At 36.0% G+C, this 13,864-nt stretch overlaps 1 protein-coding gene across 4 annotated transcripts in view; it reads left to right on the top strand.

The window, feature by feature from the left end:
* Window positions 1-13,864, top strand: part of VPS13C (vacuolar protein sorting 13 homolog C) — a 79,659-nt gene that overhangs the window by 28,185 nt on the left and 37,610 nt on the right. For 3 of the 4 annotated variants that reach the window (XM_052672307.1, XM_052672303.1, XM_052672306.1), the window contains 17 exons: window positions 1,745-1,892; window positions 2,280-2,396; window positions 2,832-2,935; window positions 3,230-3,397; window positions 4,168-4,472; window positions 5,296-5,443; window positions 6,180-6,282; window positions 6,693-6,826; window positions 7,752-7,908; window positions 8,245-8,324; window positions 8,927-8,986; window positions 10,066-10,231; window positions 11,292-11,408; window positions 11,876-11,979; window positions 12,339-12,506; window positions 12,958-13,262; window positions 13,615-13,759. In XM_052672307.1, coding sequence (XP_052528267.1) covers window positions 1,745-1,892; window positions 2,280-2,396; window positions 2,832-2,935; window positions 3,230-3,397; window positions 4,168-4,472; window positions 5,296-5,443; window positions 6,180-6,282; window positions 6,693-6,826; window positions 7,752-7,908; window positions 8,245-8,324; window positions 8,927-8,986; window positions 10,066-10,231; window positions 11,292-11,408; window positions 11,876-11,979; window positions 12,339-12,506; window positions 12,958-13,262; window positions 13,615-13,759 — 2,529 coding nt within the window. The remainder of the gene's footprint in view (window positions 1-1,744; window positions 1,893-2,279; window positions 2,397-2,831; window positions 2,936-3,229; window positions 3,398-4,167; window positions 4,473-5,295; window positions 5,444-6,179; window positions 6,283-6,692; window positions 6,827-7,751; window positions 7,909-8,244; window positions 8,325-8,926; window positions 8,987-10,065; window positions 10,232-11,291; window positions 11,409-11,875; window positions 11,980-12,338; window positions 12,507-12,957; window positions 13,263-13,614; window positions 13,760-13,864) is intronic. The other variant, XM_052672305.1, reaches the window with a different exon arrangement.

Genomic DNA, 13,864 nt, shown 5'->3' with positions numbered 1-13,864 from the left:
GTCTATTTCGTAACTGTGGAGAACATCTATGTAGTTACAAGCTAATGTGGATAAAATTAAAACAGTATAAGTGTGTGTCATCTTCTCAAGCATGTAAAATGTTAATATTGGAAAAGTGTAGCAGATGGAGAGGTTTTTCTGTTTCTTGTCAAATTGAATATTTGTATGTTTGAATATTTGAATATTGTGATCTGTGTAATCAGCACTCTGGTTAAATTTGCCATGAAGTCTATGTACATTTAAGAGTGTTTTATTTTTTATTAGAAAGGGGAACTTGTTCTAGTTCTTGCTGTGAAATAGGAGCTTGTTGTGATGCTATTTTCCACTTCTTTCATTCTCTAGAATGATAACTTAATCTCTCAAAACATCCTGTATTGCAGTAATTAATGACAGTGAATATGTACTTTCTTAACTTCTGGTTGTTGTGCTAATGGCATATTTTTGAGTGTTCGTTCTAAGTAAAAACAGTATATTGGTGAGAAATAACTTCTCTGAAAGGTATTTCCCTCCCTTTTGAACATCTTGACCAATATTTTCCTGCCTTGAAATCATTTGAAGGCCATCTGGTCCGTCTCCCCTGCAGTGTGCACTGCTAGCCACATAGTTTTAGAGTATCTGCAGATTTTATCAGGGAAGTCCAGATAATACTGGATTTATTTATTTATTTATTAAGAATTGGCTCCTGAAGCTCCAGCAGGAGATGACGTGTTTATTTCAATGTTAGTGAATGGAACTGATTGATTTTACTCTATGGGAGAGTGCTGATATTTAGAAACTCCACTTAGTCTATGTGGTTAAGTGTTGTATTGTGGCTTCTCAGTAAGGCTTACGTGTCTGTAAGAACTGGATTTGAGGTCTTTTCTATTCCAAGCTGATTCAAGTGGATCATCTGGTTTGCTAAACTACAAGGCGGTGGTTTATCCGTAGTTTTGGATTCCCTTAATCTATTTGCTTACAAATTTCTCTGTCCCGAGTATCTGTATGGCAATCAGCTGCCTCTTATCCTTTTGTCTTGTACTGGGTTATGCATGCAGGGAGTCTGACTTTGACAGAGCACAGTGTTTGAGTGAACTGAATCCTGATTTAAGTTAGACTACCTTAATCCCGATGTGTCTTCTTAAATTAGTCATCTGAGAAGGAATTGCCTCTGTCTAATGCTTCTAAATTCATTTTGTGTCATTTGAGGAAGCAATAACTTAGTGGTTACGGCTGTTGTTGTCAGATTGACTTATTTTTTAAGCCTATCATTTTTCTGCTTTACAAAAAACTTTTCTTCCCTTTATTATCTGTTGCTGGTGATATGTTTAACTTCTCTAATTCTAAGAAATTGTTATGCTCCTGTAGTAGAAATGCTAAGTTATGGTTTGAAAAAGTGATTGATCACCTGATGGGAAGGGAGGGCCAACCCAGGGCAGCTCATGTGCATGCAATGTAATATACCTGAGTGATAGAAGGGGTGGAGCCAGGATCCATCCCTTCCCAGGCCTCATTTAAGGGTTGGCAGTGGAGGTAAGAGTAACTTATTAGAGATGCCTTGTACTTGAGGGCTTCCGAGGGTAAGCAGATTCTTCCTTTTGTTTCTGTGTCCATTGCTGCTGCATTTGTGCATACCCTTGTTTGCTGCAGCCTAGAACTTCTCTGCTATGTTGTCATTGCTGCACTTCCCATAGTATTACAGTTCCATTGGGTGCTTTTTTTACTTGTTACCAATACTTTGTGATGTGGAGTCTCATGTTTTCAACAGGTAGCTTTTTCATCACTTAACATTCTGCTGCATACAGAGGCCCTTATGTCTGCTGTCAGTTTTCTAGCAACTGTTAGTCCATCAGGAAGTAGCAAAGTGACACCAGCTAAAGAAGAAAAGCAACAAGATGACCTTTCATTAAAGAAAGGTATGCTTATGCATTTGTCAGAATGATGGGTCTGGGTGGATATGTTGTGTGTTGGCAAAAAGATGAAATGCTAGAGACTCTGATGAGTTTAGCCTAGCTGGGTGGGGATCATGGCTTATGTCACAGTGCCTCAATGCGTTGATGGACTGTTGTAGAGAAAAGCCTAATGAAAATCTTACTGTTCCTAGAGAACTAAAAAAAATGTTAAGATAATAGCTCCAGAGAGGAGCAGATTCTAACATGCTAAGAGATGAAAGAACCTGTAGGAAGTCATATTGAATCATCGGAATGCCAGTCACTAAATTAAAACAGGCCTCCTGTGCTTTTGGGAGTTTAACTGAAAACATGTGTGCTGTGCCTTGGAAAAACACCTCCTGTCTTTTCTAGTGACGAGACCTTCGAAGGATAAGGATGTCTTTGCCTTCAAGGTCTTTGCCAAGCTGGATGCCGTTTGTTTAAATCTTTGTGATGATACAAAGAACATTGCAGAAATCAAGATTCAAGGTACTACATTTTCTGTTAGTACTGACCTTGTGGTTTAATTTCAAAGCAACTGTGTTTTTTGTGTTTTTTTTCCTTGTTTTCCTCTTTCGGTTGTTTCTGTTGTTTCCTTCTGTTTCTATAAGTCTCAAATGCGTTGGGTATAATAGAGCTCTTAGTTACTGTGTCCCTTGTTGTAGAAATGGTAAATTACCTGGGTCCTAATTTGAAAACAAAGGAAGAAATCAAGTGTTTGTAGGTTTACCTTAATATATGTGTGCCTATGTTTTTTGAGGTATTTGTTTAATTTGATTTGGGATGAAGAACAGAAATTTTTGTAGCAATATTACTTAATTAGGAATGGTGAGGGGAATGTCTTATCAGTTTTTTGTGTGTTGTCCCCCTTGCCCCAAAATTAGGTGTTACTTTGCTACTACTGTTTGTTCTTTCATTTGACAGGTCTTGATTCATCTCTTCTTCTTCAGTCAAATCAAACGGATTTCTTTGCCCGACTTAAAGACATAGTTGTCACAGATGTTGATACGAGGACCCTTCATAAAAAAGTACAGCAAGTTTTTAAGTCTTAATTGTTTCTTCATTAATTTTGTGTGTGCGAGTGAAGTGTAATGCGTATTCTTATTCCATTCTTCAAAATACTTGATTTTACATGAGTACCTCTTTCCCACTTGAAGTGGAGAATGAAGGCTTTTATACTGGAGGAATTGTTGTCCGAACAGACTTTCCTTAAGAAGACTTATGTTACTAGCTTATCTGATAGACTGATAATATATTTGTTTCTTCTTTGTGCTTTCTTAAAAGCTACTGATGGCTGCTGTATATTTTTTCTTTCTTTCTAGGCTGTATCTATAGTAGGAGATGAAGTTTTCAGTTTCAGTCTGATATTATATCCATATGCTACTGAGGGAGAAGCCTATACTGATATGTCAAAAGTGGATGGTACTGTATCTTTGAAAGTAGGCTGTATTCAAGTAGTATACCTTCACAAATTTCTTGTATCTTTGCTGGTAAGTCTTTTTTCTTTATGTGACTTGGGATGTATTCATTAGTTTTCCCTATTTGCAACCTCAGAGAGACTTATAGCTTGAGTTTCTGTAAGAGTGTGCTTAAATTTCCTTATGTACTACTTATAAACTTGGATAAGCCAACTGTAACTGATTTGGAAGTCAAAAACTCCCAAGCTCTAGAAATGCCAGAGGCTGCTCTGTGCACTTTCTACTCACCTATGCTCTTAAGGCGTTTCAGTTCTCACACCAGGCCCCAGGGAAAAACTGAGGTCATTGCAAATGTAACTGAGTTAACAGTGGAGACAAAAGAATTTCTGCAAATTGAGATCCTGTAAGGACTACAAATTAATCACTGTAAATCACTTGTCCTTTTGTCAGATCTTCTAAATCTTGACTTTTGTAAAAGCGTTAGTGAGTTCTCTGCCACTAACTGCTGACTTCAGTATTAGCATTCACTGGTAAAATAGAGGGGCTTTAAAACAACGTGTCCCTTGGAAGGTAATGAGATAAAAGAACCTTACCGCTAATGTGGGTGGGAAATGGAAGCAAAGTGATGAGTTCAAAAATCATTGGGTTGTAGTGGTTAGTACACTTTTGGCCCTGTAACAGATATAATGGGAAAAGGTATTCAAGGAAAACTTAACACAGTAAGCAGCAGAACTTTTAGTTGATGTTGGTTATTATTGATGTTGTAAAATGAGAGATTAGTTGAGATTAAAAAAGGAAAAGCCCTATTTATAGCTGTATTTCTCCTTTCTCTTCAATTCTAGACCTTCTTGAACAACTTTCAGACAGCTAAGGAGGCTCTGAGTGCTGCTACAGTCCAAGCTGCAGAAAAGGCTGCTACCAGTGTGAAAGATCTGGCTCAAAGGAGCTTTCGACTCGCTATGGACATTCACTTAAAAGCACCAGTTATAGTCATTCCTCAGTCCTCAGTTTCCTTCAATGCTATAGTAGTAGATCTTGGCTTGATTAAGGTTCAGAACCAGTTTAGCTTGGTGTCTCCAGAAGGCAATTTGCTTCCTCCAGTCATTGACAAAATGGATGTGCAGCTGACTAAGCTGAAACTGTCTAGGTAAAGTGCATTTCATCAAGTAATGCCTTAGCTTGTTGGTAATATTAATGCTTTGTAAGGCACTAATCTACTTGTTTATAAATTGTGGTTAGTGGCAGTTACATATTTGGTGTTAAAATACATCAGTTGAAATTAATGTCTCCCATTTATTTCCGTGGGAAGTACAGCATATGCAAAGAGCACAGTTACGATGCTTGGTAGAGCAAATTATCAACTACAGAAAGCTGTTTTTTCAGTGTAGTCATTATCATTAGCTATACCTTTTTACCTGTGATGAATAAGAGCCTGCATGATGTGCTCCTAAAAATCTGCATGGCTGTCTGGAACGTTCCTTGTCTTTCGTGTCACTGTCACCACTGCTGAAATGTGCCACACGTGACCTCACTGTGCTGACATCCACTGTCAGTAAGCATGGATGCAGTCTTTTCCACATGAAGGAATTTAATCCCACACCATCTGATGGCCTGTGTCAAACTGCCCCTTTGCCACCATCCAGGAAAATGTAACAATATTGGTGGGAAGGTTCAGCCTATACTGTCGTACCACCACCATCTGCCTCTGACATCATAGGCCCACATAATAAAATTGGAGGCATTAATTTTGGGGCTCTCATACTAGCTGTCATACTAACATGTTAACCTAGGAACAAATAGATGAGAAGTGAAATAAGATTGCCCTGCTCAGGAAGCCATATATACCTAAGGAGATTAAACTTGATATTTTAGTATGTTTTGAGTTAAAAAAAAAATATATATATATATATAGCATGATTTAACTGTTTTCTTTAATGTTCTTTTTATTTTTTTTTCTTCTTTCTTTTAAGAACCACTGTGGAGACAGGTTTATCACATCAGGACATTCAGATACTTCACCCAATTAATTTGAGCCTTTCTGTCCATCGAAATCTAGCTGCAAGTTGGTTTCACAAATTGCCAATATTGGAAATCACAGGGTATCTGGATACAATGAATGTAAGTTTACTGAAATTAAGACAGTGAGAAGCTCATAATACTACTTGATGTAAGGCTAGCATGTATGTTTCTGGTCACAAAAGTGGAACAAACTACATGCTGTTAGCTGAGGAATGTTTCAGGAATGTCGATAGCATTTAACTTATTGAAGCTTGAAAGTGTTGTTAAATACTTAACTCCCTGCGTGCATTTCTTAAGCTGAAAAGATAGGGAGAACTGAAAGGGATGTCAAGCAGTCTTGGTTATTCCCCTTTATAAGACAAGATCAACTTACACTGTGTGTTGTTGTGCCCAGTTCTCTGAGTGAGACTTTTTCATTGCCTTTTGAAAGTTGGTGTCTTTTTGAGAGGAATTTAAATCTGCAAATAATTGCTTTAGTAACTCCAGTTTTGTTTCCTGCCACCCTCCAGCGATCTCAAGAAAGTTCTGTATTTTAGCAATCTGTATACTGTATGTTTAGATAAAAGAGGAGGTAAAATGTCATGAGGTAGCATGTAATTCCTGGTATGTTATTAAAGGGGTTGATACTGTAAGTAAAGCTTTAAGAAGTCATAACCTTCCTAATTCTTTCAGTTCCTATAAAATTATTATTGTTTGTTATTTTCCCGAAGAGATGGGAGTGCTGACAAAATAACTGTCTTGCTAGAAAACTTTGGTATGCTTTGATAGCTTGTTACAACTTTAAAGAACTGTTGTTGTTGTTTTCTGCTGAGAACTGTGATCTGTGATATTGTAGGTTGTAGTAAGTCAAGAGGATTTGAATGTCTTCCTCAAAGTGTTGACAGAAAACCTTGGTGAAGCAGAACAAACTAGTGCAAAACAAATACTGCAAGAGGAAGGTGAGAGATAACTTGCCTTAAATATGAAGCATGTTAGCTTTCAGGAATAATGAAAATCATGTTTTCTCTGGAAAGCAAGCTTAGATCTGAGTATGATGTGCAAAACATAAACTCTCTTTAGTTTTGCAAAGACAATGGTCATACTTAAAACAGTATTGAGGGAGATGATGTGGTGATTTGATTAACCAATGAGTCATGGAAGTAGTAAGGTATTGAGATTTCAGTGAACTTGTTGCCAGAGAGTTTCTACATTCTTCTCTTGCTCCAAAGTTTAAAGCTTTGTGGAAATGTTGCTAATGTATCTCAAATGAATTTAAGCCATATGAATGGAAAAATGGAATTGAATTTGTTTCTTGAGCTAAATGAATGCTAGCAATTTGGTAAGTAAACTAATTTATGTAATGCTGCAGGTAAAATCAAAGGAATGGAGAAATCGACCTTGATGCAGAGTAAGGCTGTTTCAGAAGGAATACTGTCCGAAAAGAGGAAAGGAACATTAAGTGAAGATGTTATCAATGTGCTGCTTAATTTTGAAATCAAGGAGGTATATATCCATTTATAAAACTTACTGTTTCTTCTGTTTATCAGTAATAGGCTGTAATTCATAATTACTTAAAGAAGGAGGTAATAACTGACAAAATAATAAAAAAAAAAAATGTGGAACCCAGATGCTTTAGTTTACAAGGATTTTTTGAGTAGTAACTTTGTTTTATTTTTTCCTTGGTTTGCATGATATGGAATGGTATTAATAGAATACTTAACATACACAATATACCTAACAGGGAAAAACAGTTGTGTTTTTTTTTTTTCTCGTATTCTCTGCATTCACCCAGTCTTCATCCTTCGTAACATGATACTCAGTTTTTCATAATAAAATGGCTAAAGTAGGCAAGCTAGAACTAATACTTTTGCTGTAAAAAACCAAACCAAAACAAAACCAAAAAACAAAAAAACCCAAAAAACAACAACATCAAAATCAAAAACACAGGACTGAGGGTGTTTGTAGATGAAGTACAGGAAAAGTGCATAAGCAGTCTAGAAACAGAGATGTTTGTGGATAAGATATCATCCAAGTACTTTTTTTTTTTCCTGAAGATATCTGTAATACTTACACATGAGGAACTCAGTATGGCCTTTTAATTTTTAATGTTAGTAGTTATATCTAGTTATCTTTAATTTTTAGATGAGTTTAGAAAACTTTTCACAGCTTTTTCTTTTTTGAACTTACTATCAAAAGCTTAATTCACATTGACACCCATTCTCTACTACCTTCCTTCCTTCCAGATCAGTATAATCTCTATTAACTGTGTTTTCTTTTTTTTTACTGTATTCAGGCCATAGCATCCTATTCAAAACTGAAGTATAGTCATATTCTAGCCAGATAAATACTAAATTTAATTAAATTAATTAATACTGTTTCTGAGCAGTTTTACTGAAATAGTAAAGTTAATTCTTTTTCTGTATTCAAGGTTATAATAACCCTGATGAAGCAAGTTCAGAACGAGAGGTGTCCGTTACACATTCTGAATGTATTACAGCTTGGAACCAAAACCAAAATCAGAAATCATGAATTGACTGCAGCAGCATATCTGAAAAAAATCACTATGAGGTGCACTGAAATAACTGGTAGGTGTTCTAGATAGCTGGTGTCTAGTCAGCTGCAGTGCATGCAGTCAGAACAATGCATACAGTCCTCTTTTGTCTTACGCTCAAAGATAGCGTAAACAAACCAAACAAATAAGAGGCTGAATGGCAGGTTAAATTAATGACCCTAGTAGTAGAATAGTAGTAGTGACTATAGCGTTTCAAAAGTAGTGCTTCAACTGCAGCTTCTCAGTGAAAAGATGTTTACTGCCACTGTTTCAGTAAATGTAGTTTATAATGGAGGCATTCCATGGGTGGAAGAAAACTTGTGAATGGAAAGCATTTCCATTAATTAGTATTTTATTTCTTTATCTGCAGACTCAAATGGAGATCCTCTCTGTATTATTAACTCTTCAAGTAAGACAGACGAACTTCTTCTGAAAATGGAATACACTAAGGTTTCAATACCTTTTTAACTGAGATTATTTGGGGAGTAAAATAAAGCTTCCATACTTAGCCTACGTGGGATCTTTTTTCTTGCTTGTTTTAGAACCTGTAAGATTTATATTTTGCTTAAGAGTTCTAGATACCTATTTTTCCTCTTAGCATCACCTTTCTGCTCTGCATGGCATCCATATAGTGCTGGCTTTGCAAGTTAACACACACTTATTGAAACCACTGTGCACCATGGATGTTTGATCTTTTGGTTTGCCTGGGCCACACTGAATGAAAAGAAATTGTCTTCGGCTGCATATAAAGTAGATGATATGGTTAATGTATATGAGTCACAAAATTCTGAAGTTTTTTTTGTTAAAACATAAAGAGGAAAGCAGTGAGAACGCCAAACTAACGAGTTGGACACACGGTGTAACCCAAATGTTTGTAGGCATTCTTTGTAAATGTGAGTAGTACCTTTGCAGAATTAATAGGTGAGATTGTCTTTGCCTATTTAAGTGATAGGCAGTCTTTACAGGGGATTAAAAACTTTTGAAGAGGAATTATCTGGTAGATAGAATACAAACTGACTGTGTGCTTGGCTTTTTTTTTTCTCCTCTTTCAGGCTGATGCAGATGGACCTGATTTTGTTACTACTTACAATAGCACCAAGCAAAACATTAATGTAAGCACAGGATGTATTTCATAACGTTAAGTTGCTCAAGTAGTAATATCTGTGTGAGCTTGTTAGTTACTGAAGAGAAAAAAGAAGTCTTTCTAATCATTAAAACTTACTACTTTGTATTTTGTTACTTCAAAGAAAAATCTGGGCAAAAAAATTACTTATAGTTATTACTGATTAATTAATGAGCTTGGCAATAGAAGTTACAGGCTCCTAGCTCGTTGAAGTTTTTAAAGACATATTTCTGACTATAGGATTTATGAGTTTTTCCTTCCCCTTTCCCCCACCCTGCCTACGGAACAATAAACTTGACAGCATATAAAATGAGGCCAGGTATTGCAGAATTTGGAGGTTCCTAACTGGGAGATCTTAAGAGCGTTCTCAGAAGTGATGTGTTCAGTCAGTGCTTCTTGCTTTTGAGTTTGAAAGCAGTTACTGATGTGTAGTTTTCCATCACTACAGTGATTGCTAAAGTAAGCTGACTTTGGGAATTGTTGCTTTGAAAAACGTTTTCACTGAAGTAATCGTGTTAGGTGAAGCTTGCTTCTTGCTAGCCCTGTGTGGGATTTGTAGTGGTTGATCTACTTCACTGAGAGTCAAGAAAGCTGATATCCCTTAGTGTATCAGTAAAACTGATGTTTTCAGAGAGTTCCTTTTGATTAGAAAAAAATGGTTAACTGATAGTACTTCAAGTAATAGTGAACGTCCTCATTATATTTTGCTCTAGTTTCAAATTTTGAATCTTTTTTTTTAATTTCTACTGAAATTTATCTACTTGGCTCTAAAGACCTGAGCCAAAGTGCTCTGTAGTGTACAATGAAATGCAGTAGAACTAAAAGCTTACTGAAGAAGTTTATCTACATTAAATAGTGATTTTGAGGCAGACTCTGTAGTTCTCTCAAGCTTCTGTTCCATAGCTCCCTCATGTACTTTAGAGTTTCTGTATGGTGTTAAGTCAAAAGAGGTAGAAAGAGTGGTATGCATCTGAAAAGCAGGACTTGAATTTTAATTATGGCAATAATTCTGAGTTGTTATTAAATTGATGTCATATAAGCTCCTTTGTTTTCCTGCCTTTGTTTTAGGTCGTCTTTTCATGTTTGGATATAGTACTTCACACAGAGGCTTTAATTTCCATTGTGAGCTTTCTCACTTTCAGTGTTCCATCAGGTGCTTCTCCCAGCACTGATAAAGCACCAGACCACAAGCCTCAAACAGAGGAAAAAGAAAAAGGAAGTGTCCTCAGACCAGGTATTGTCATAAAAAAGCCCATGCTTTTGTTATATAGCAGCATCTAGACTTTGGTTTCATAAGACAGTACATGTGACACCACTGCAAGTGAGAAACAAGTTATGCACAAGTGTATGTGGGGAGAAAATAATCTCCCTTAAAGCAAACGAAAAAACATTGCTGGTATTATGTTCATCTTTGGAGAGGTCAGATCTTTTTGCTGTTGCTTAATTCTCTAAATCCACTTCTGCCTTATTTTTTTCTTATTTTTTTTCCTAAGTAGTAGACTTCTATTATTGAAGTGAAACAAATGATGTTGCAGTAAACAGTATCAAAGCCTTTCCAAAATGTGTTTTAACTAGGTTGTTCTCCAGTTTATAGGCTGTAAGAGTGCTTGCACTGATATAAAAACACACACACAACAATCCCCCCATTCCTCCCCCCAGAAAAGCAACATGAGCTCTTGGGTCATGGGGAAACAAAGAGATGTTCTCGAGTTTCTCCTCCATCTTCTGTTTATTTATAATATTGATATTTCTAACCTTGAAATAGAATAGTTTATACACGTAGGCTTCTTAAGGATGTTTTGTGAATTCATTCCTCTGTTTGTATTGTCTAGAAACTCAGGATTTTTCTAATCTGTTGGTATTGAGTTTATGGTGGTTGGTTGTTGTAATTTTGAAGGCCCCTTTAATTTTGCTTCTGGAACATTTTTTTTCCTCAGTAAATAGAATGACACTGACCTTGCTGTTCTATGCAAAAAAGACAGCTTAGCTTGTGAGATAATGCTTCAAGTAAAGAAATGTTGACTGTATTCAGTATCCTGTTTTGTTAGAAGCTAGATATTGTCGTGAGTCTTGTTGGACTGAGTTATCTGATGACTTCCTGTACCAGAAGGTTAAAAACTAGTAATAATGGTGTCATATCAAATCATTTATCGTTAACTGTAGAGAATAACTGCAGGTTATTATTTTTGAATCATATGTACATACATTCATGGAAATACAATATTATAAATGTAACATCTGTTTTAAAGCACTTGCAGTGTTCATCTTACATGTGGCTTGTTTTTCTCATCCAGCATCTGGTAGCACAACCCTTGATAATATCTGTGAATTGAAACTTACTGCAAATCTAAATGCCTTCAATATTTCAGTCTGTGATCAGACTTGTAGAATTGCAGACATTAGAATACAAGGTAAGCTTTATTATTTTTGTGTTAAATGAGTTAATCATAGTGAGAAGTGTTATTTCCCTTTGCACACACCTCTGAAAGGCAAATGTGTGTGTTGTGTATGTGCTTTGTGTAACATGTTATGAATGTTATAATAATGTGAATAATTATATAATGCTGTTCCAGGTAATGCAGTAAAATTTGTTTTACAAAAATTGTTTTTGAATTGCTAGATCCTTAATAGTATGAAGATTTATTTTAACTGCTGTTTTAAAACCAATGTATTTTGGCAGATTTTTCGCGCGTAAGGTCAGGACTTCTACGCTGAGCTTTATGTCGGTTGTTACATAGCAGAATTCTGATTTCTAAGGTCTTTTCTTTGTATTCAGTAATAATGTTTCTTTCTTAACAATTTTTGCTCTTTTTTTTTTTTTTTAGTTCATAAATGTCTTTTCATAAATGGCTGTCTTCTTCCTTTTGTTTCAAATCAGGAATGGATGCATCTGTAGCTGTGAAGACTAAAAAGATAGAAGTGTTTTCCAGACTTGAGGACATCATAATTACAAATGTTGATCCAAAAACAATCCATACAAAGGTGATGTATTGCACGGATTCTAAGCAGACAAAAGGACCTAATTCTTCAAGCTGTTTAATGAACGCACTGTAGTTGTTATGCTGTGTGGGTACATATGCATCATATCAAATATGATTTAATGCATCAAATAAGCAAAGTTTCATTGGTTTCTTTCCTGCATCTCAGGGAAGTAAAAACATATTTTTAATTCTGAAGATTAGCATAAGTTAAAAATAGAACTATCGACTGACAATCTAGTGAGATGACAGTAGTTACCCGTTGATTTGTTTGTGGAAATATTTATCCTTTAATAACTTAAACAATAATTCTGTCACTGCTCACTGCTTGGTAGCGTTGACTACACAGTCTTCATCTTCTAGGCTGTCTCCATAATGGGAGATGAAGTCTTCAGATTTCAAATGTCACTTTATCCAGATGCTACTGCAGGGGAAGCCTATGCTGATATGTCGAAGGTGGATGGTAAAATGACTCTGAAAGTGGGCTGCATCCAAATAGTTTATCTGCATCAATTCTTCATGTCTCTCTTGGTAAGGCATTAGCTACTTAACAGTAATAGTTGTTTTTGTAGCTTTTAATCAGCTCTGTTTACTGTTACCAGTACCCTGTGGTGAGCTGATGTACAAGCACAGACAAGTATTTTGTTGATGAACTGTCCGTTTAAAAGTTGCACTGTTCTCTGCCCTTATTTTTTTTCCTATAGATGTCCATAAGCAAGTAATGAATGAAGTTGATAGCTTTAAAAACGTCTTAAAAATCAAGTAAACAGTGTCTTTGTACACATGTGGGTGTGGGTTTGTTTGTTTTTTTTTTTTTGCCATTTTCTTCTTTGAAACTTTCTTGGAATTGGAAGATCAGTATTTCTGACACAACTGAACTGGTTTTCTTTAACTGAAATCTAAATTTTGTCTCAAACATGTATTTTTTTGAGCTTTATTTCGCTCTCCTAGAACTCTTACCCTCTTGACTACTTTCCAACAGAACTTTTTAAACAACTTCCAAACTGCCCGAGAAGCCCTGAATGCAGTCACTGTCCAGGCAGCGGAAATGGCTGCTTCCAGCATGAAGGACTTTGCTAAGAAGAGTTTCCGTCTCTTAATGGATATCAACTTGAAAGCTCCAGTTATAGTTGTGCCTGAATCTTCAACTTCCTGTAATGCTTTGGTAGCTGATCTGGGCTTAATCAGAGTTCAGAATGAATTTAAATTAGTGACTTCAGATGAATCTTCTCTTCCTCCAGTCATTGACAACATGGGCGTGCAGCTAACTCATTTGAAACTATCAAGGTATACATAGAGTTGTCTTCTGTTCTGGGAAATGTTTGCTAAGAAATCAGATCCATCTTCCATATATGGCATTATTCTATTACTGAAAGATTGTAGATAATGGAAACATACCAAAACCAACCAAACAATACAGCCCAAGCTATGCTTGAGTGTGTTTATACATGAACATATGTCCATATTCTTTACAACTTCATGGAGTCAGAGTGTTTCAATTACTCTCCTAACTGCATACCTGGGTGTAAGTGCATGTATTACACACGATTATCAGTTTAAAAATAATAATTTTGAGAATGCTATTGTTTGGGATTTTGCAGATATTAAATATCTTTTCTGCTTATGCCATTTTTTGTAGATGCATTTTATCTGCAGATTCTCAACCAGATTCTGAAATTCTCTGTCCCGTGAGTTTGACTTTACTGGTCCAGAGAAATTTAGCAGCAACTTGGTATCATAAAACCCCAGCAGTTGGAATCAAAGGAGATCTGAAGCCAATGCAGGTAACATCATGGCATGTCAGAGCTGTGCCGAAAGTTATACTTCTGGAGTGGTATTTATTCTTGTTACAGAGCTTGTAATCTTGTTGGAATTTGTAATGTTAAGAC

This window comes from Tympanuchus pallidicinctus, unplaced genomic scaffold (genome assembly GCF_026119805.1).
Source record: "Tympanuchus pallidicinctus isolate F22 unplaced genomic scaffold, pur_lepc_1.0 scaffold12, whole genome shotgun sequence".
Taxonomy (NCBI): Eukaryota; Metazoa; Chordata; class Aves; order Galliformes; family Phasianidae; genus Tympanuchus; species Tympanuchus pallidicinctus.
This window is presented reverse-complemented; position numbering and strand designations above follow the sequence as displayed.